The 20,479-nt window shown below is 54.8% G+C and overlaps 1 protein-coding gene and 1 long non-coding RNA gene across 2 annotated transcripts; one reads left to right on the forward strand and one right to left on the reverse strand.

Moving 5' to 3' along the window:
• Positions 1 to 3,094: 3,094 nt before the first annotated feature.
• SLC32A1 (solute carrier family 32 member 1) lies at positions 3,095 to 7,536 on the reverse strand. The gene is made up of 2 exons (XM_066386102.1): positions 6,718 to 7,536; positions 3,095 to 4,414 (listed from the first exon to the last, which is right to left on the reverse strand). The coding sequence occupies exons 1-2, from the start codon at positions 7,108 to 7,110 to the stop codon at positions 3,227 to 3,229; spliced, it is 1,581 nt and encodes a 526-aa protein (XP_066242199.1). The 5' UTR covers positions 7,111 to 7,536; the 3' UTR covers positions 3,095 to 3,226.
• Positions 7,537 to 7,724: 188 nt separating this feature from the next.
• On the forward strand, positions 7,725 to 15,034 carry LOC136406206 (uncharacterized). The gene is made up of 3 exons (XR_010751640.1): positions 7,725 to 8,085; positions 13,608 to 13,998; positions 14,093 to 15,034. It is a non-coding gene; the product is annotated as an uncharacterized lncRNA (long non-coding RNA).
• Positions 15,035 to 20,479: the final 5,445 nt, after the last annotated feature.

A 20,479-nucleotide genomic window follows, 5' to 3' on the forward strand; every position in this document is an offset into this window, starting at 1 on the left:
TTTCAAAACAACATGATGAACAAAATAGTAACATTTGAAATGAAGACAGGATTGATATTGCTCATGTTTCCTTTGGCCTCAGATTCAATCTGGCTTTAATATAGCGCTGCTGCTGGCATTGCTCTATCTGAACGGCAGGTTCGCTGCTGCTGCATGCCCAAGGGTTTAGGGAGGAAATACTGATGGATTTTGCCTGGCCTGGCCTCGGATTCGGACGGCGAGCTCACTGCGGACCCAAGGAGAGCTTCAGAGTTCTCCCTTCCACTTTTACCCACGCACTTTGGTGCCGGGGGGAGGAATGCGGAGACGGTCCCATCTATCCCTGCTCCCTGTTTCTCCTGGCAGCCCAAAAGCGAGCCCGGGATGAGTGTCTTAGGTACAAGGGTGCAGGACTTCCCTTGGGGCGCTAGGAGCCTGGCTCCCTCGCCCCTTCCACCCTCCGGCCCCGCGCAGGGGACGCGCGGGCTCCGGCCAGCTGAGCACCGAGCCGGGAGCCAGGGGAATGTGGAGCGAAGCCAGGCGAGTCCGCGGAGGTGGACAGCCGCTGTCCCGAGCCCGGCGGCGTCTCATCTGCCCTCTCAAAGACGGGAAGGACGGAGCTGATGCAGCGTGACTTTCCCGTCTGCAGAAGTCCGGGCTTTCTCTGACGGTTGCACGCCGCTCTCGGAGTCGGAGCGCCGCCCCCAGGGCCCCGGGCCCCGCTGTGCAGCAGTGGGGGGCGGGGCCGAGGGAAGAACAGCCGGCTCCCCGGGCTCCTCCGGCTAGCTCCGAATCCTGAACGCGGGACACTAGTGACGTAAGGGAGTTAGGGGGGTGACAGCAGACATCTTAAATGACCCGTTTAAATCGTCAGAACCTCGAGCTGCTGAGAGGACCGGCTCTTATCCCTCTTCCTCTCCCGCCCCCATTCGGTGGCTGCAGAATCAAGGCGATTGGAAGTGACCGTTGACATAGGCACGCTCACACGAATACTCTGCACACAAATGCACACACATTCATCAAAGCTCTCACACGATATAAATACGGCCTTCCCCCATCACACACACACACCTTTATACAGCAGTGCTGTCTCTCCTACACGGACACACCCAGGCCGGCAGCAGTCCTCAAGGAGAAATGGATACTGTGCTCAGGCGTTCTCCAGGGTCTTCCTCACACCGATGGCACCTGGAGAAGTCGTTCCAAACAGGCCTCTGCCTTGATGGTGGACACCAAGAACCTCCCACGTGGCTTCTCTAGTAGTGAGAGGGGACCCCGGAAACCGTACAGCCTTCCTGCACTCTCAGATCCCATCTGGAAAGTCTATGGCCCTCTCCAACCATTTCAGAACTGGCACCCATGGAGGCAGTGTGAGTGATGCCCCTGAAATAGGATCTGCCCCCCCAAAAGGACTGGGTCATTCAAGCAAACGCATGCTCATACAAGCTGTGCAAGAAAGGGGGAGGTCCGGGCCCAAGTGGCTCAGGACTGTTGCTACTCAACAGCCAGATCTTTTCCCTGTGGCTGTGTAAACCTCAGCTCGGACTTGGGGGCGGGGCGGTTCTCTAGGCGGAGAAGTGCCTTTCAGACCAAGCAGTCGTGTTGTGAATTTCTGCGTGTCCTTGTTTACTGTCCGACTCTTCATTAAATGGGAAGCTCCAAGAAGGCAGGCCTGAGTCTGTTCCCCATGGAACCTAGCATGGTCCCAGCTGTGATGGACTGCCTAATAAATATTCATTGAGCCCTGGCCGGTTGGCTCAGTGGTAGAGCGTCGGCCTGGCGTGCAGAAGTCCCGGGTTCGATTCCCGGCCAGGGCACACAGGAGAAGCGCCTATCTGCTTCTCCACCCCTCCCCCTCTCCTTCCTCTCTGTCTCTCTCTTCCCCTCCCACAGCCAAGGCTCCATTGGAGCAAAGATGGCCCGGGCGCTGGGGATGGCTCCTTGGCCTCTGCCCCAGGCGCTAGAGTGGCTCTGGTCTCGGCAGAGCGACGCCCCCTGGTGGGCAGAGCGTCGCCCCCTGGTGGGCGTGCCGGGTGGATCCCGGTCGGGCGCATGCGGGAGTCTGTCTGTCTCTCCCGGTTTCTAGCTTCGGAAAAATATAAAAATAAATAAATAAATAAATAAATATTCATTGAACAAACGTGTAGGGCTTTGTACATAAATAAAACCTTTTTTTTTTTTTTTTTTTTTTTTTTTGATTGAAGGATGAGAGCATCTAGCAAAAATTCTCAGATGGATCTAACCCTGGAGAGAGATTTCAAAACAAATCTTGTCCTGGCAGTTGAGGGGCAGAAACGGGAGAAACATGCTCCTCCCCACTGAGTCCCCCAAGCACCTACAGCGCCTCCCTTTGGTTCCGACCCATCCTTCCTCGGAGACCTCCCGGGACTCTTTAACGACAGTTCCTTCCTCCCGTCACACCCACCTGCTTCACCAGGGCGCCAGATCCAGTTCCCCTGCTGCCCGTCCAGTGCTGGGATCCCCAACCCACGCCAAACGCCAAACTGACACCAGGCCGCGGGCACCATTGTTTCTTCTTTATTTGCGGATATAATTATGCACCGCACTCTAAATTATAGATTTTTTTTTTCTGATATACATTTCATCTTATTCACCACGAGCACACCACACACACAGTAAACAGTTCCACAACCTGATAAATTGCACAAGATGAGTTTGGATTCCTGAAAACCCTCAGGCCAGGGGGCCCAGCCGCGGCTTCCCGCCTCTCGCCTCGCCACTGGAAATCGCCCACCCGAAACGGATTTCCCGGCCAGCCTTCCCGCTGCAGGATTGAAATGTCTCCGGAATGGGAAGCGCTCTTGCTGGAAATGGCTGACCTCTGCAGATTCTGAGCACTGGACGCCTGTGAAATGTCCCCCTAAGGTCAAGGTTCTGCGCCCGCGAGCTGCGCCCCCTCTCCCTCACTTCCGGGTCCCCTCGCTGGCAGGGGGCTAACTTGTCGCGGGGCCTCTCCAGGAAGGGCTGATAACCCTGCCCACAATGCGCCCCGCCTTCCCCGAGACCAGCGTGTGTTGTGGACAAGAAAGGACAACAGAAACGCAGACGCGAGATGATGGATTGTGGATCCCTATCCCCTCCCACCCACCCCCCATCCCCGATAAATCAGAAACTAGGAACCAGAGATGTTTAAAGCTCGGCTTCCCAAGCGCGGCGGTGGGGCGCACGGGGTGGACGGGGTGGGGCGGCAGGGAGAGGGCGCGGCGCCGGAGCTCGCCCTCGCCCCCTAGTCCTCCGCGTTGGTTCGGTAGGCCTCGATGAGGCCCTCGAGCGAGTGCACGAAGCCGGACACGCTGCAGATGCCGCCAATGACGAAGATGGCGACGTCGAAGAAGACCTGGTGCCACAGAAGCTTGCGCCAGAGCAGGCGCAGGTGGAAGAGGCTGGGCAGGAGGAAGCAGAGGCCGGCGCCCGTGAGGCTGCCGGTGAGGCCCATGAGCAGCGCGAAGTGCGGCACGTAGATGGCCATGAGCAGCGTGAAAACGACCAGAGCGCAGCGCAGCGTCAGTCCCCACGATTTGAGGCGGCCGTCGCCGCCGTAGCAGGCGGGGAAGAAAGCGCGGCTGCCTTCCTGGAAGAGCGACTTCTCCAGCACCTCGACAGCAGCGAAGAAGGGCAGCGGGTAGGACAAGAGCGCCTTGGCCACCAGGAAGATGTTGACTACAGCGCGGATGGACCCGGGCAGGTTATCCGTGATGACCTCCTTGGTCTCGTCGGCCCAGGTGAGGTAGGCGACGAGCGCGAAGAGGCCTTTGAGCACACAGGCGGCGATGTGCGTCCAGTTCATCATGCAGTGGAACTCGCTGGGTTGCTGCATGTTGCCCTCCAGCGAAGGCAAGAAGATCTGCGACGTGTAGCTGAACACGATGATGCCGATGGAGATGGGAAACTTCTTGACGTCGATATAGAACTTGACCTTCTCCCAGGCCCAGTCGCGCGCCCGCGACAGGCAGTAAGCGATGACTAGGATGTTGATGACGAAGTGGGCCAAAGTGCACAGCAGGCTGAACTTGGACACGGCTTTGAGGTTCTTAAGGAAGGCGCAAGGCAGCAGCACCGCCGTGGCGATGATGGACCAGGACTTCTGAGACACGGGCAGCCCCGGAAAGCTGTTGTACATGAGGTTGCCGCTCACCACCACGTACAGGATACAAGTCATCACCAGCTCGATGATCTGCGCCACGTTCACGACGCGGCCGCCCAACGTGGGGAAGCGCGGAGCGCAGCACGCGTTGGCGATGGCCACGTAAGAGTCCCGCACGCGCACTACCTCGCCGTCCTCGTTCTCCTCGTACAGGCAGGCGATGAGGATCTTGCCGGTGTAGCAGCATACCACGGCGGCGAAGATGATGAGGAACAAGCCCAGATAGCCTCCGTGCAGAATGGCGTAGGGTAGGCCCAGCACGAACATGCCCTGCGGAGCGAGGAAGCAACCAGATCCGGGGCTGAGCTGGTGGGGCCTTGGAAAAGGGGGGGCTGAGGGCGTAGCTTAAGGCTATATAGCCAATAGGGGGCGCTAAGGAGTGAGCTTTGCACCTACGCGGCAGAGAGCAGAAGTTAAGGGTAGGCTGAAACGGGGGGGGGGGGGGCAATGCCACTTAAATGGGGAGCCTGGGTGTTGTTGAGTCAGAGGTGGAGAGGGAAGTGTGTAAGGACGGACTAGCGATGGAAAGGCGCGCTAATGGCTGGGAAGGAGTGGAGGGGGCTGAGTGTCTGGGGAGAGAAGCGGAAGCGGGGACGTGGAAGGAGGTGCTGGAGGGAGACGTGACCAGAAAGGGCTTGGATAAAGGTAGAGAGCTGGGCCTGAGCCACTAGAAAGAAGGGGCGAGGGATTTAAGGCGGGGCTGCAGAAAATCTAAGGAGGGAAGTGCGGTGCCTGTAGGCCGGACCGAGGAGGAAACCGAGGTGGCAGTGAGAGGGAGCAGAGATGAGGGAGAGAGGAGGGCAGAGTGTGGGGCAAGCCACAGGGAAGAAAGCACGTAGGGAACGTGAGGATTTTTGCGAAAGGCTCTAGGAAGTAAGGCCAGAGGCGAGGGGTAGGGGAGGCCGGGTTAGAAGTAGGGAGTCTAGGGGTAAGGTGGGAGTTGGGTTGGGGAGCTGGCGCCCTAAGAAAGGGAGTAAGTGGGAAAGATAAAGGCAAGTAGGAAGAGCGCTATGTGAAAGGCTAAATAAATCAGGTGGGGATCTTTAACTAGAAGCAGTGGGATCGGGCGGGGAGCTGTGGAAGGAGGGTTTAGAATTCATACGGGGAGGAAAAGCTAACGAAATCCAGGGAAATCCAGGGTTCCTCGGGCCTGCGGGCTTCCAGCCTCCTGCTCTGGCCTCCTTCGGGGCCTACGGAACGGGGCCTTCAAAGACGCCCCCGGCGAGGGCGCAGACGGCCTCTGATAAGGGCGTCCCCGCTCTTCCCCACCCCCCACCCAGTCCCTGGTTTCGCCTGGCCGTCTCGCCGGGCCCTCGCGAGGGAGGCGCCTGGGGACCCGGGACCGACCACTTAGTGCGCAGGGACCCCAGGCAACCCCGCCGCGGTTTCCTCTCCTGGGAAACCCCACGTTCTGCGCTTTAACGACCGTGCCCTTCAGGGACGCCATCGGGGAAGGCAAGCCACAGGGCTCGGGGGCGCCTAGGTCTGAGCCCTCTTCTGCCGGATAGCGGTGGCCTGCCGGCTTCCAGTCCCCGGAATCGAGGTGTGGACTTCCACCCAGCTCCCCACGGGGGAGTCCGGCGCCGCCTGGTGGGGAGTAGCGGGCAGTGGTGTAGACAGTAAGGGTGACAGGGTGGCGGGTGATTCAGAGCGTTAGGAAGCGGCTTCGCCAAGGTCACGCGCAGAGGAGCTGTCGTCTGCTCTTTGCGGTGTAGCCGGGATTTCGGAAGAGAGGGGTGAATCTGTGCGTAGGCAAAACTGAGGTTCCACGGACCATATGTGCTTACGTGACCACACGTGACATGTGTGCGTATGCTTGTGTACACCTGTATGTCCCCAGCAGGGCTGCACCCGAGAGAGCGGGCTGGCTGCTGTCTGCATGAGTCGGTGCTTGTGTGCGCGCGTTATGTGCAGACGGGTTTGTGTGTGTGTGTGTGCTTGGTGTGTACAGAGAGGTGCTTCCGTGTGTTGGCGGTGCAGGGATGAGGAAGGTGCGTTTGAGGATCATCTCGTGGGTTATATATTGTGCATGTCGTGTGCACTGTGCAAACGACGTTTGTTCCTGGGGGAGGATGGCTGTGGCCATGTGTGGGTTGTGGGCCTGGATACCTGCGTGCGTGTACAGGCCTGTGTGTCGGGAGGAGAGTCCCAGCGCAGCGGATTTTCCCTCTCCTTTCTTCCTGAAAAGGAAGCTGGGAATCCATTCCGGAGTCCCGAGCGATACCGTTGACTCCAATCCTGACTTTCTTTCTCCCTCGCCCCTCCCTGCTCCCCACCTCCTGTTTTTCTCCTTCTGGCTGGGCCCCGGAGAGGTGTCTCTGACAGAACCTCAACCTAGCTGTCCTGCGGCTGAGGCCGCCAGACGTAGTGCGGAGCAGGGCGGGAGACACCGCCTGGGGGCGTCGACTCCCGCTCGGGGCTGGCGGGGATGGGGGAAGGGGAGACCTCCGGGACTGGAGGGCTTCCCGAGGCCCAAGCCGCCCAGGGCTCGGCGGGGGGTGGGAAGGTAGCGCCTGAGACGCAGAGTTGGCGTGGGGGAGGGGAGGAGGCAGAGTTGGGAATCCCGCGCTCACCTGGATGGCGTTGGTCACGTTCCAGCCCGCCTCCCACGCCGTGATCTTGGGCTTGTCCTGACCCCCGAACTCGCCACCGGCCCCCACAGCCTGGTCCTTGGAGCCCGAGGGCGGCAGGGGCGCGCCGCCGCCGCGCTGGTAATGGATGTCTCCCTCGACGGGCGGTTCGACACCCTCCTCCCCGCAGGGCTCTCCCTCGGTTTTCAAGATGTCCATCTGCAGACCCTGACGGTGCTCGAAGTCGAGGTCGTCGCAGTGCGCGAACCCCACCGCCTCCTCGTCCGTGGCCGCCTGAAAACCCATTCTGGCGAACATGCCGCTCACCTTGGCCTGGGACTTGTTGGACACGGACGTGGCCACATTGGACAGCTTGCTGCGGAGCAGGGTGGCCATGGCCGCGGCGGGGCCCGGGGAAAGGACAGAGGGGGCTGGGGTCGCGGGGGGCGCGCGGCAAGGCTTCGAGAGTCCGGGGGGCGCGAGGCTGCTATCTTCGCTTGCTTTGGCCGCGGCGCTCCGGGGCGCTCTGGCTCATGACCCTTTGAGCCGGCGCTGGAGGCTCGCTCGGGGCCGACCCGGAGGGCGGCGGGTGGGCAGCGGGGCTGGCGGAGCGGCGGCGGCAAGTGCACTGCGGAGCTGCCGCGGGGCGCGGGCTGGGCTGCGGCGGCGGCGGCGGCGGTGGCGGCGTCAGAGCAGCTACGCGGAGCCGGCGCGGCGCCCCCACCCGCGCGCAGCCCAGTGCGCTCCCGCCCCTCGGAATCAGGCGCTGGGGGTGGGCGGGGAACACCCGGAGGCTGGGGGTGTGAGGAGGGGGCAAGGGTAAGAGAACGGGTCACCCAGGAACTCAGGAGACTTGCGGTGGGGCAGAGGGCGCCCACGGAAAGGGAGCGTGCGCTGGAGGGGGGCGGGGGGCGGGCTGGGGGCCGAGTGCTGCATTTCCGAGGGAGGTGCTAAGCTCGAGTCCTGGCCCTTCCCACCTCGCCTCCGCAGGGAGGGAGGGGCCGGGGTGCACGGATCCACGCGGGCGAGACAACCCCCTCCAGAGTCCGGGAAGCTTTCGGCCCCAGATTCTCCGGCCCAGGACAGGTCTAGAGACACTGAAAGGCAGCCGGACAGTTACCTGTCTCCGCCTGGGCGGGCCGCCTGGGGGCCCATCGGCCTCCCTGGCACCCGTCGCTGGCATTTAAAGCTGGCTGCAAGTCCCCCTTGAAGGCAGAAATGTCTGTCATGGACCGACCGCTCTCGAGAATACTCAGCCTGGCCTCGGCCACCGGGACTGTCTCCAGCCGTCCAGGCTGCGGCGGTGGAAGCAAGTCTTCGGGTCGCTCTCCACCAACCGCTCTCCAAATGTGTGCAGAATGGAGGCGAAAGGTTGGCTTTTCGCTTTCTCTTCGTTTGGGGGGTTTGAAAAGAGACAGGATTTAGTGAGGGCACCTCTCGACAGCATTGTGGCGGGTCTGCGAAGGCCCACACGCCGAGGAGCACAGGGGGTGCCAGGGAGAGACGCGCTCGCAGCGGCGGGCCCAGGGCGCGGAGGCGCGCGGTGCGCTCCGGCTCTGCTCGCAAGGCGGTTGCAGGACCGTGAAAACCTGGACTGTCTCTATTGAGTGGGGTGTGTGTGTTGCGCAGGCAGGAGTAAGAGACAAAGACCAATATTGCATCAGATATTGATACGGGCTGGATCTGAGAGGATTCCGAGGATTAGATCTAGTAACCGTGTTTATTTTGTAAATCTAGTTTTGTTCGCTTTTGAACCTGTGTGTGTGTGTGCAGAGCTTGCGTCCTGGGTTTCCTGTGCATGTTTCCGAATGGATCGTCTGCGTTTCTGCCTGTATGAGTCCTTCCCTACTTGTGCCTCGGTGCGGCCCGCTGCTCGGGGGATAGGTCCGGGTATGTGTCCCCAGCTCGGCTCCCTCCCAGACCCCTCCTAAGCAGGAAACAGCACCATTTGTGACCCTCTTGTCCCAGCCCAGGTGAAGGAGGACTAGCAGCTGTGACTGTGGGGGGGGGGGTGTGATGAAATTGGCAGCATCTGAAGGAAGGAAAGGGGCCTGTCAGTCTCTCCCTTCCAGAGGCTCTGACTCTCGGAGGACTCCAGGCTCTCTCTCCCCTTGCAGTATTTCTAGATTAGCTCACGTCAGCGCACAAGTAGGGCGGCCCGAGGGCTTCAACCAGCCACCAGCGTGTCCGAGCTGCCAGGACGAGACAGGCTCCCACCCCCAAAGTCCTCCCCTACTCCCCACTGGCTCACAGTCTCCCAGAATCTCCTCTCCAGCTAGGAAGCCTCCACCACTTTGGACAGAGATGGTCCTAATCCCTCCCAATATACCCTTTCAATTCCCCCATGAGCCTGCCTGGTGGAAACCCAGACAGAAGCCCTCCCTCGAACCTGAAGACCACCCCACACCCACTATGAAAAGGAAAGCTCTCCATAGGGACCTTCCCCGGACACAAACCCTCGGAACCATGATAGGACTCAGTACAAAGACAGGACAGAGATCCTCCCTACCACAGACAGAGATTCTCCTCCAAAGAGTCTTTGAAATGGAACTGATCTCCCATCCCGGAGATTGCCTTGGTACAGAGCCCCTTCCCACCCCAACCCCCTAGATTCCGAGGAGAAAGAGCCTTCTACCCAAATTCCTAAAGACAAAGCTCTTCACCGCTAAGGATGGACCCCCCATTCCTTCCACTTCCCTTTTGGCCCCCCGCCGGCTGACCTGGGGAAAGACTAGGGTTCCTTAGTGCCCCACAGACACTCCCAGACCTGAGGGTGGTCATCGAGGCCTCCTCTGACAAGTGAGCCAATGACATACAGGTATCAGCTGGTCATTGCCAATTCATTTTCTAAATGAGGATTTTATGAGAGTCCAAAGTGTTTACCTTTTCTTTCCTTTTCCTTTATGATGGTCGCTGCTGTAGGACTCAAGGTGGACTGTGAAGTTCTTTGAGTAGTGAGAAATTCATTATTCATTCATTCATTCATTCATTCAGCAGACCTCATCACTGCCCTAGGATGCCTGATGCCTGTGGCTCTCTTCTGGCTGTTGTGGGAATCACCACGATGACCTGTCTATGCTCTCCACCCCTATTCTTGGGTCTAGGGGCCACCTCGGAGAACATTCAATCCAAACATCCTTTCTGCAATGCTTAAACCATCCCCCAAACCGCCTAGCAGGGCCTCACTGTCATCCTTCATGTGCAGATAAGCAAATCCGGACCTGGCTGTGGGTGCCCTGCTCAAGGTCAGGGAGAGTCAAGGGTAGGGCTGAGCTAAGACCCAGGAATCATGATTGATGCCCCTCCTGTGCCTCCCTTCCATGACCCATCTTCTCCTTCCCATCTCCTCTCCCTGCTTGCTTGGTATCTGACCACTTTGCTGTCAAAAAAAAAAAAAAAAATGATGAAATTAGACTCGTTCTTTTGGCTATAATCAGATGCCAGCCACTGGGGGCGGAATGCCTCTGTTTCCCTTCATTCCTGGGTGCCAAGCTCCTGGGCAGAGCCCACCCCTCATTGCAAAGTCCTGCTCCATCCTATACTAGCTGTGTGACATTGGAATACATGCCCAGCTTCTCTTAGCTTCCATTTCTCATCAATAAAATGTGAAAATAATAACAATCGCACATTGAGAGGCTCCTATGAGATATTGCATATAAAATGCTCAGCATGTGCTAAGTGACCAATATGTGGAAGCAGTTATTTTATTATTGTTATTGTTGTTATTGCTATTGCTCTATCCAATGGCCATTTCTCGTTGTTTGGGGGAAAGTCAGTGTGCAAGATAAAGCCTGCGATTGGTCTAAGAGTGGGTGTGAGATGGAATATACACTCTTCTGCCGGCACTCCACCCCCTGTCCTCACCCCTCCAGTCCTGCACTGACCTGAGGGGAAAGAATGGAAGGCAGGAATAGGGCAGAGGGCAGAGGACCTGGCAGACAGCTCTAGGAGACAAACAGGACGACCTACCTAGCTGGTAATGAGTTAGGCTGTGCTCCGGTGAAACCATCAACCTCCAAATTCTCCTAATAGCTCCTCTAGGGGCACCCTCATGAGAAGAATTTGCAGCAGCCTGGCCCCCTGTGTTGAAACACAACACACACACATGCACACACACACTCACAGAGAATGACAAGCCAACTGACAGGTGCACAAAGAAATGAGGCCAATACACAGATTCAAGCACATGAGCAGATTTACACAGATTGACAGAGCAGCACACACAGGTCAAGGATGGTCTGGCACACAAACAAACACGTGCAAGATTTGCCCTGAGACTGTCTGCCACACAAAGAAACCAGGAGAGACACCCCTAGATCCGTCCCCATAGGCAGAACCACTGGGTCACAGGCTTAGACACACAGCAGTGCGAGGACAGGCATAGACACGGGGACTCATTCACACAGTGACAGACACCCAGACACGGGAACACACACACGATCCACATTGAGACAAACAGTCGGGCACCCACAAATGCAAGAATACTCCTATATGATCACGGAAGGGGAATAGAGCAGAGAACAAAGGGAGGGAAGGGGCAGAGGAGACATAAAAGGAACAGGCTGGAAGAGGGCAGCAGGGAGACAGAGCTCCGGGCAGAGGCGCCAGCAGCAGGGCACAAAAGACACAGAGATGCCACAGCCTTCCCCTGGGCCAATGCCAGCACCCAGATCTGTGACACAGAAAATGGAGGTTGGGTGGATGTGCAGTGAGGGAGCCAGAGCTGTCCCTGCTGCTGACCTTCGAGTAGGGACAGAGGCTCTCCTCAAGGGCCACACAACCTCCCGCTGTCTTGGGCTGGAGGTGGGGGCTGGGCTGCCTGAAAGGGGTGGGTGAGGGGCTCCTGAGACTCCCGCTAAGCCCCACGAATCAAGGACTGCTTTCTGGATCAGTCCTGCAGCCTGCGCCCAGGGGAAATGCACACCCGTCTCCCCACACGAGATCAAGCTCTTTATTTTTGATGCCTTCGGTACCCAAGGGGTTAAATGCCTGGCTAATGGAGATAGAGGCCATTTGGGGGGAATAAATAGGGTTAAATAGAACTGGGCTTATCTTCCAGAGCAGGCAGCAACGTGGGGGATGGGGATGGGGCATGGAGCCCTTGATTTAATGGCCTGGAAAGCCAACATCATGAGCATCATTTCGGGGCTGAATGATCACAGGCAGACACCCCCCTCCTCTTCCTTTCCCAAAGCACGTTCTATCCATGAGTCTTTTCCTGCTGAGCGGATGGGCCCTGGCTCTGAACGTCAACCCACCTCCCCGTCCAGCTGGGGCACTGGTGGGGTTTCCTCGCACCTGGAGAAAACCATGCCCGCCTTGCCCCAAACCAAAACCCAATTGCTTCATCCTGTGCCCACAGGCACAAGGGAAGAGAAGGGCGGCAAGGCTGACGGTGCCACGTGGGCAGCCCAGGCCCAGAACAAACACCCTGATTCTTCTGCTTTTGGTGGGAGAACTCAGGACCACGGAGGCTGCAGGTGCTGCCTCTGCTGGTTCAGGGTAAAACAGAGCAAAATTCAACTTTGTAACATTAGCCGTTTCCCTGGCTGAGGTAGTGAGCAGCCCGTCTCTGGAGGCACGCAGGTAGAGGCTGGATGTCCCATCCGAGGTCACGAGGTCACGTCCCGGTGAGTCCTGCCTCAGGGCAAGGGAAGCTGGGTTTCACTACTTCTGGGCCTTGAGGGTCAAGCCTTCTGTGTACATGGCTCTAGGAAAGGCCAGGGCAGCCAGGGATGTTGGCCGGGCCTGGCCCTCAGAAGCCTTTGAAACTAGGAAGAGCTGCTTGGAACTGAAAGAGGAGCTGGACCAGACTTGGTGGGTTAGATCAATGGTTTCCACCCTTTTCTGAGAACACAGCCTCATATTATGCTGGGAAGCAGACAGCATGGTGACTTCCTTCTCCACTGGGTCCCCAGCACATAGTAAACACTCAATAAATATTCTTGCGTTTGAATTAAATTGATGTCACAAAACCCTTTTCCTCCATGAACTTCTAGGATAATTGGCGGAGGAAACACACAGACACAATGGCCAACATCAGCTCTGAATTCTGAGCTCTGTAGCTCTTCCAAACGGAATTTCCAGTTACGCTCACATTCCGTCTACCCAGTTGAAAGCCACTCATACATACCCGTGTGAAATGTGATTTTTGTTCAGATCAGGCTTGGGATCCACACCCCAGACTCAGACACTCCTTTCAAGACTGCTCTGCACCCCTAGGAATCTGTGGATCACCAGTTATAACAGCTGAGAGTGACAGTGTTGAGGAGGCTGCGACTCCATTGAGCCCTGTGACGAGGACCTTGGATTCCAGGAGTGTAGAGGGTTTGCTGTGGGTTTGACCTCCTGGATCCTCCGAGCTGTTGGTGCAGATCTAAACTTTATTGAGTACACTTCGTGGGCCAAGCCCTGTTGAAAGCACTCAGGATTATCTTCTTAAATTCGTACAGTCCTTAGTTAGTCCTTTTTCATGTTTGGAGGTTGCAGGTAGAGACTGCAGGCATAGACATGGGAGGTGGCGTTGGATGAACACCAGCAGGGGAAAGGAGAGGTCGGAGGGACAGCGGTGGGGGTGGAGGTGTTGGATTATTTGGGCTAGGGAAGATGTGGGTGTTCCTTGCTTAGAAGGATCAAGAGTTAGCCTTTGCTCTCTCACACAGATTGAGAATTGCCTGCCTCACTGAGTGCTTTGGGCCAAATTGTACCCCCTTCCCCAAATCCATTATGATGAAGCCTTAACCCCCAATATGACTGTTTTTGGAGGTATGGTCTCTAAGGAAGTAATTAGGGTTGAATGAGGTCATGAGGGTGGGGCCCTGTTGTGTAGGATTAGTGTCTTTATAAGAAGAGATTTCAGAAGAGAGCTTACTTGTTCTCTCCACCATGTGAAGGCAGGGTAAGAAGCCAGCCACCTGCAGGCCAGGAAGAGAGTCCTCGCCAGACCTCGATCTCAGACTTCCAGCCTCCAGAACTGTGAAAAAACAACTGCCTATTGTGTAAGCGACCTAGCCTGTGGTATTTTGTTATGGAACTCAGGCTGACTAAGACCCCGAGTGCCTCCGCCAGCCCCTGACCAGCACTAGCTCAGTGGCCAAAGATTCTTCTAGGTCACAACCGCTTTGGACATCTGATGAGACTGAAGACCCTCTCCAGAAACAGCCTCAAAATACCACTCAGCTTCAAATCCTCGATAGCCCACCTGTGTTGGTTGTATGGCCTCCAGCCTAAGGGCCCAATCGAGGACTTTCTTTCTCACCCAATTCCACTGAGAGCTGGATTTAGGTGAGATATCAATGTTAACATCTAACAAATATTTATTCTAGGCCAGATTCTAGGAGAAGTACTTCACATGTGTTCTCTCATTATTGCCTTACAGTGTCCCGTGAGCTTGGGCTGGTTCATGTCCGTTCACAGAGGAGGACACTTAAGTACAGAAAGGTTCATTCATTTGCCCTTGGGCTCGCAGCTAAGTAGTGGCAGATCCAGGATGCGAACCCAGGATCAGAGCTGCCCTTGTAACCTCAGCTCTCTAGGTGAGTCTGCCAGCAAGGGCTGGGACCTTGGCCTCCAGGGAGAGGCTGCACTCCCGATCTGACTCCCACTGGTGAAACAGGTCTCCACGTCTGTTCTTGGGCGTTCTCCCGGCACTGACCGCTACATGTGTTCGTTCAGGTGATCCTCATCTTCCTACTGACCACACGGGCAACTCCTCTGGGACAGGGGCGTGGGGAGGCCCAGGACAGGTGAAGAGCAGGTGCTCAGGGGTGCTTGTGGATTTCACTGAAGTCTCCATGGAGTCTGGAGGGCTGAACTCTGTGTCCTGGCCTTTCCAGCCTCAAGAATACATGGCTCTTCCCACAGGATGGCACAGCCCTGCATGGCTCATAAACGTTCCTGGGACATGAATTGTTTCCTGACCTGGGATATGTGAGCTCTGACCCAGAGTTGCTTAATTTTATACCTAAAAAAAAAAAAAAAAAAAAATCTACAGGCAGATTCTAAGTCTCCTGGATGACCAAATTCTGCTTTGATTGTCATGGGCCTCATGACAAAAGAACAGAGGGGGGCTAAATGCTGAAGCATACAGAACCCTGCTCACTGTGCAAGTGGCGATTTAATTTTAGCAACACATCATCCATCACGTTAAATTAATCGTGTTATTTTGAAATGTCTGATTTTGGAGCTTTCTTTGTATCAAGCGGTACATTTTCTCAGCTCCTTCCAGTTGTAGAGAACTGAAGGGGTAAAGTAAGGCTTTATACCTAGCTTTGTGTGCGTACCTATTTTAGTAAAATGGCAATAAAGTTAATTTGTCAGATGTTGAGAGGGGGCTGTGATTTATTTTTTCCCCTTTAAAAAGGGCTCATGTATTACTCGAGTGTGAGAAGCATGCATTTAATTCATTCTGACCAAGTAGAAAATAAGCTTCACACATTGGCGCCCCGCACACAGCCCCCGCCACCTGGATGGGTCCCCGTCCTCGCTTCTGCTCCCCCACTGCTGCCTTCGAGGGGAAATATGACAGCGTAATGAACAGTTGTACGACGCGGTATAAAAAGGCAATTAAGGGAACTATTGGACTGGGACAAGCCAGCATGACCTGGTTAATAGCTCTGAGCCGAGCTGGGCTGTGGGAGGAGAGGCTGGAGGGGGAAGGGCTTTCTTGTCGACAGTGAGGGGCTCGGCTGTTCCACCCACTGCCTTGCCTGCCGGGTACCAAAGGCACCCAGGCTGGCCTCAGGACCAGTGGCCCCAGGGACAGCTGGAGGTTGGATCAGATTTTAGCTCAGGAGTCAGCTCTGCCACTCCTGGTTGAGTGACCAGGGCATGCGACTCGAGGTGTCTCAGCTTCAGTTTATTCATCTGTAAAATGGGGATAAAAATGATTGTCCTAAAACCATGTTTCAGATACGGAAAAGTTGAGACACTCCTGATTAAACCGATCTGTGCACAAAATTGCATGTGAAATCCAAAGGAAGATGTGGAGGATACTTTTACTTTATGTTCAAGTAGGATGTTTCAGTACATTGCGTGTGTGCATGTGCGTGTGTGTGCTTGTGGGTGTGCGTGTGTGTGCTTGTGGGTGTGGGTTCACATCAGTTCATCAGCTCCCCATCCACCTCGGGATAGGGTGTGAGCTCTCTGATTGGATCTCCTGGGGTCGCCCATGTGGTCATTTCATTCATCTTGAGGTCACCCGTCCTCAGCTCCTCGGCCCCTGTTCTCGCCAAATGCCCCTATTTGTGAACTAGCTTGGGCATATGCCACCCTCCAGGATAGAGACAGAGAGAAACCCTTCCTGCCCCATCCGGGCACCTGCTTCACTCTGCTCCACGGTGTTGGGGGAGGATAAAGGAGACATCACACAAACAGTAGACAGAGAAGCACCCGGCCCAGAGTCCTTGCTCAATAAAAGCTAGCTATATGCTTATTGTTGTCCCCATTGGAAAAGCGCTGGGCTTATATGTAATGCCTAGCACAGTGCCGGACACATAGTAGATGTTCAATAAATGTTTGTTGACTGAATCAATGAATGAAACTCACTTGGTTCTATTGTCTACTGTAATTGTACATTTACCCTTCTCTGGGCCTCAGTTAAATAGGGATTTTATTCTGCTCCATAGTCAGAGATATGTCTGGCAAACTGGAAAGTCCTGCCCACTGTGAGAACTTGTTCTATTTGCCTTCACCCCCACCCCCTCTCATCTATGCCTGGCACTTGGATCTCTGAGAGTGGGGGTGGGGAGACTCAGCCCCCCTCCTCCCAACATGTGTTCATCCTAAAACAGGAAACCAGTGGTGCACATTAGTCACACGGCCCCATCCCCCCTCCCTACAGCCTCAGATGGAAGGGGCTCTGAGAGCCAGCCCAGTGACACAAAGGAGCAATCAGGACTCATTATGGCTCATTAGGGTGGGCTCGGTGATTGGCTGAGAAGCCCCAGCCTGTTCCTCACTCAAGATGAAGAGGGTCTGAGCAAATAGGCTGGAAACCCAGTTCCTCCGCTCTTTCTCTCCAGCGTTGGGCCCCAAGGCGGGGGCACTGAAAGAGGTAAGGGGGGCTCAGGAAGAGACCCTGCCACCCAGGGCAGGGGGGGCCCTCCAGGCCTAGTAAGGGGGGCTCAGGAAGAGACCCTGCCACCCAGGGCAGCGGGGGCCCTCCAGGCCTAGTAAGGGGGGCTCAGGAAGAGACCCTGCCACCCTCCAGGCCTACCTACTGACATCCCCAGCCACTGGAACCTGCATCTCTGGGCATGATGCTTACTTGGTTGGACTCTAAAGCCAAACCTGGCTTTCTCAAGCATCCATCGGCCCTCATGCTGAAGCCCAAGTTCCCCAACTCACAACCTACAAGGCCCTGTGTGTCCTCCTGACCCCATGCGGCCTCAGCAGCCTCTCCAGCAGTTCAACTGGTTCCCTGTCCCCGCCACTGCCACTGCCACTGCCACTGCCACTGCCACTCGGAGTTAGGTGAGCCGCTTCCCAGCCCCCTCCCACCGACTCTCACTTCTGTGGTTCAGAACACACCCTTAATTAAAGGCAGGCAGATTTCTCTCCTGCCATCTCCATTCCATCCCGGTAGCTACGACTGACTATCCCTCCTCCATCTGGGAGGGTGCAGGGGCTACTGACTACAGACATGGAAACAATTTCGGGAACCTCGGGTCTTTGGGGAACGTATCTAATGCTTTCTGGTCCGAGATCAATAGGTGAGGAGATCACCAAGCCCTTAATTAAGCTAAGTCCTTGAGAAGATGAGGTATTAATTAAGCGTCCCAGTCTCTCCCCTGGCGTCAGGGAAGGGGGTGGCTTCTTATTCAATGTTTTCTTGGAGCAGAACTTTTCTACATATTTTTTGTTTTCCTGTTCTCTTTTTCTGTTTTATTTCATGTGGTTCAGAAATTAAAAATATATATATAATATATAAAATATATATAAAATATGTATAAAATATATATATATATATAAAGTGAAAAGTCTTTCCCTAACTCCTGTTTCCCACCCACCCCTCATCTGACTCTCCTGAAGCACCCTTACAGCTTCCTTCAGTGGCCTTCCATTGGCCTAAACAAGTACGAGTGTATGAACAAATGCAAAGACATAGTCACACTCTCTCTTCCTTTTTTTTACACAAGAGGTAACACATCCTATACCTTGCTGTACACTATTGGGGTTGTTCTTTCCACTTAATTTACCTTTGGAGATCTTTGACAAAGAATATAGAGATTATTTGGCATTCTAAAGGTGCTAGGGTTAGGCAGCACTCTCTAATGATTTCTCCTTCCCTCTTTATACTCTGCAGCTTAGATGTGCCATTCATTCATTCATTCATTCATTCATTCCTTTACTCAGCTCCGTGCTGGATCCCATGCAGGGTGTGGGGGTTGCAGAAATGAACTAACCCAGCCCCCGCCCCCTGTGCTTGGGCTTAGAGGCTGCAGGGAGACAAGGCACTCCAGAAAGCCAGGAGTGGGAGAGAGGGTGACCCCTGGCTCACTTTTGTTGTGTGTGACCTATCTTTCGCACGCTATTGATCTGAGCTGGGTTTTTCTCTTCTCCTCCCTTGAGTGCCTGTAAGTCTGCCCATCAGGGTGCTGTGGGGAAGTCAACTTCCCCCATTTTAGGGCAAAGATCTTCCAACAAGGTTGGGCAATTTCTAAGAATCTCTAGCAAGGGCGTCTGAGTTTTATAAAAGAAAATTCATAATTAGAATTTACATAGTTTGTCTAGGAACAAGCAAAAATTCCCATTATATTCTTTTTAAAAAAATTTTTTTATTCATTTTTAGAGAGGAGAGAGAGAGAGAGACAGAGAGAGAGAAGGGGGAGGAGCAGGAAGCATCAACTCCCATATGTGCTTTGACCAGGCAAGCCCAGGGTTTTGAACCGGCGACCTCAGCATTTCCAGGTCGACGCTTTATCCACTGTGCCACCACAGGTCAGGCCCCATTATATTTTTAATACAAACAACAAAAACACAAACAGAAAATGATGCCCAACTGAGGTGTCGACAGGTGGGGGCACAGAGGCAGAAGGAGAAGACTCGGAAGATGCCTGAAGTTTTGTAAATGAAACATTCCTTGATACATGTGTGGAGGATGCAAATAGCATGTTCATATCAGGATCCACCTTAAAATAGTGCATTTAATATTTTTTAGGCTATTGTCAAACAGGATATAACAACAGCACCTACCCTCTGAAGTCACATCGCTACCACTTACTGACTGCTGCACACCACACAGTGTCTTAGCAGTCTTATGAAGTGAGTATGACCATCACAACCACTTCTTAGGTGAGGAAACTGAGGCACAGAGAAGTTCAGCAACTTGCCCGGGGCAAATGAATAGGAAGGGACCTGAGTGGGTCTGTCTGATTTTAGAACCTGTGCTCCAACCACTACAGGATACCATGCTCTGAGAGCACCTGTCACCTCTTGGGGCCTCAGTCTTTCTCGTGTGTAAAACGGATACAAAGTACATCAAGGGACTGACGTCAGGATTTAAAGAGACAATGCTTGTGAAGTATGTAGGACACTGCCCCTCACACTGCCATTAATATAATCTAAGATTAATATCAAACATACTACTTCACTCAGGCTGCCAGGAAAGGGCCACTTCTGAGCAGGGCTCTGAGAAGGTTGCACGCCTGCAGCCAAGAGTCAGGGACAGGGGAGGGATGAGGGGAAGCTCATTGTTTTAATGAAGTCACTTGTGTGTCTCTACCCTTTGCTTGGTTCCCCCGGAACTTACCCTCTGCTGAGTGGGCCAGGGTCCCTCTGGGCAGAAGAGTCTGTTTTGGTCCCATTTCCATTACACACTCGGCTGAGCAGAGGGGAAGGGAGCCAACACCCGCCAGGCAGTAATTAATTGTCTATTTGGACTCCTGCTGTCGCCTGGATGGGGGGGTGGGATGCAGGACAGCCCCCTCCTGGACGGCCTGGGCTGGCTGACATCAGAGAGAGGAGTCTCTCTGCGCATCCTGCCTCCACTGTCCCCTCTGAGTCCATGCCCAGGCCAGCTGGGGAGGGAGCATGGCAGAGTAGAGGTGTCCTCTGTCCGCTTTGATAACAAGACCTTCTGGTCCTGGTCAGTGTTGCCTCTGTCTCAAGGGCTCCTTCAAAGGTAGTAAGTGATGCTTTGCTTTAGCCTTTGAGGAGCAGCTCTAGTGAAGGAAAAAGCATCCTAGACTTGGAGTTTTAGGACACTAGGTCTTGTCCTGGCTTTCCACCTAGTGGCTGTGTTACTCTGGACAAGGCATCTGCCGTCTCTGAGCTACCAAACCTCTGAAAAACGAGGCAGAGGGGACTCTTGTGAACTTAAGGTTTTTGTACCTCCGGAATCCGTTCTTTTGCAGAATCACCTGCTTTTCTCCTCATTTCATAATAATCCTCCTTAATATGTATGACTTCAGTGGGGCCAACCCTGCAGACCCCAGGGACAGAGATGTGACCCTGGCCTAGACATCAGTACTCTTTGTGAGGCCTTTTTTCCTAGCATGTCAGAGAAAAAAAAATCCTGTCACTTACAACCTCAAGAGGCGTGAATAATACTATTGCCTACCTACCATTGAAAGTAGTAGGTGTGAGCTATAGACATAACGTAGCTGATAGTACTTCTCAAGCCTCAAGCCATGTGGTAGATCTTTGAATACAATCATCACCATCACCATTATCATTGCTGTCCCCCGGGCCCGCAGGACACAGGGGGAAGTTTACCCAGTCAAAGCCAGGGCTTACGGGAGTCCTTCCTGCACCGAAAGGTGGG

This window comes from Saccopteryx leptura, chromosome 5, assembly GCF_036850995.1.
Source record: "Saccopteryx leptura isolate mSacLep1 chromosome 5, mSacLep1_pri_phased_curated, whole genome shotgun sequence".
In the NCBI taxonomy this organism is placed as follows: Eukaryota; Metazoa; Chordata; class Mammalia; order Chiroptera; family Emballonuridae; genus Saccopteryx; species Saccopteryx leptura.

Excerpts from the sequence above, each read along its gene's own strand:
- SLC32A1 (XM_066386102.1), bottom strand. The coding sequence starts at position 7,110 with ATGGCCACCCTGCTCCGCAGCAAGCTGTCCAATGTGGCCACGTCCGTG. Across the intron at positions 4,415-6,717 it reads ACGTGACCAACGCCATCCAG|GGCATGTTCGTGCTGGGCCT; the intron begins GTGAGCGCGGGA and ends CTCGCTCCGCAG.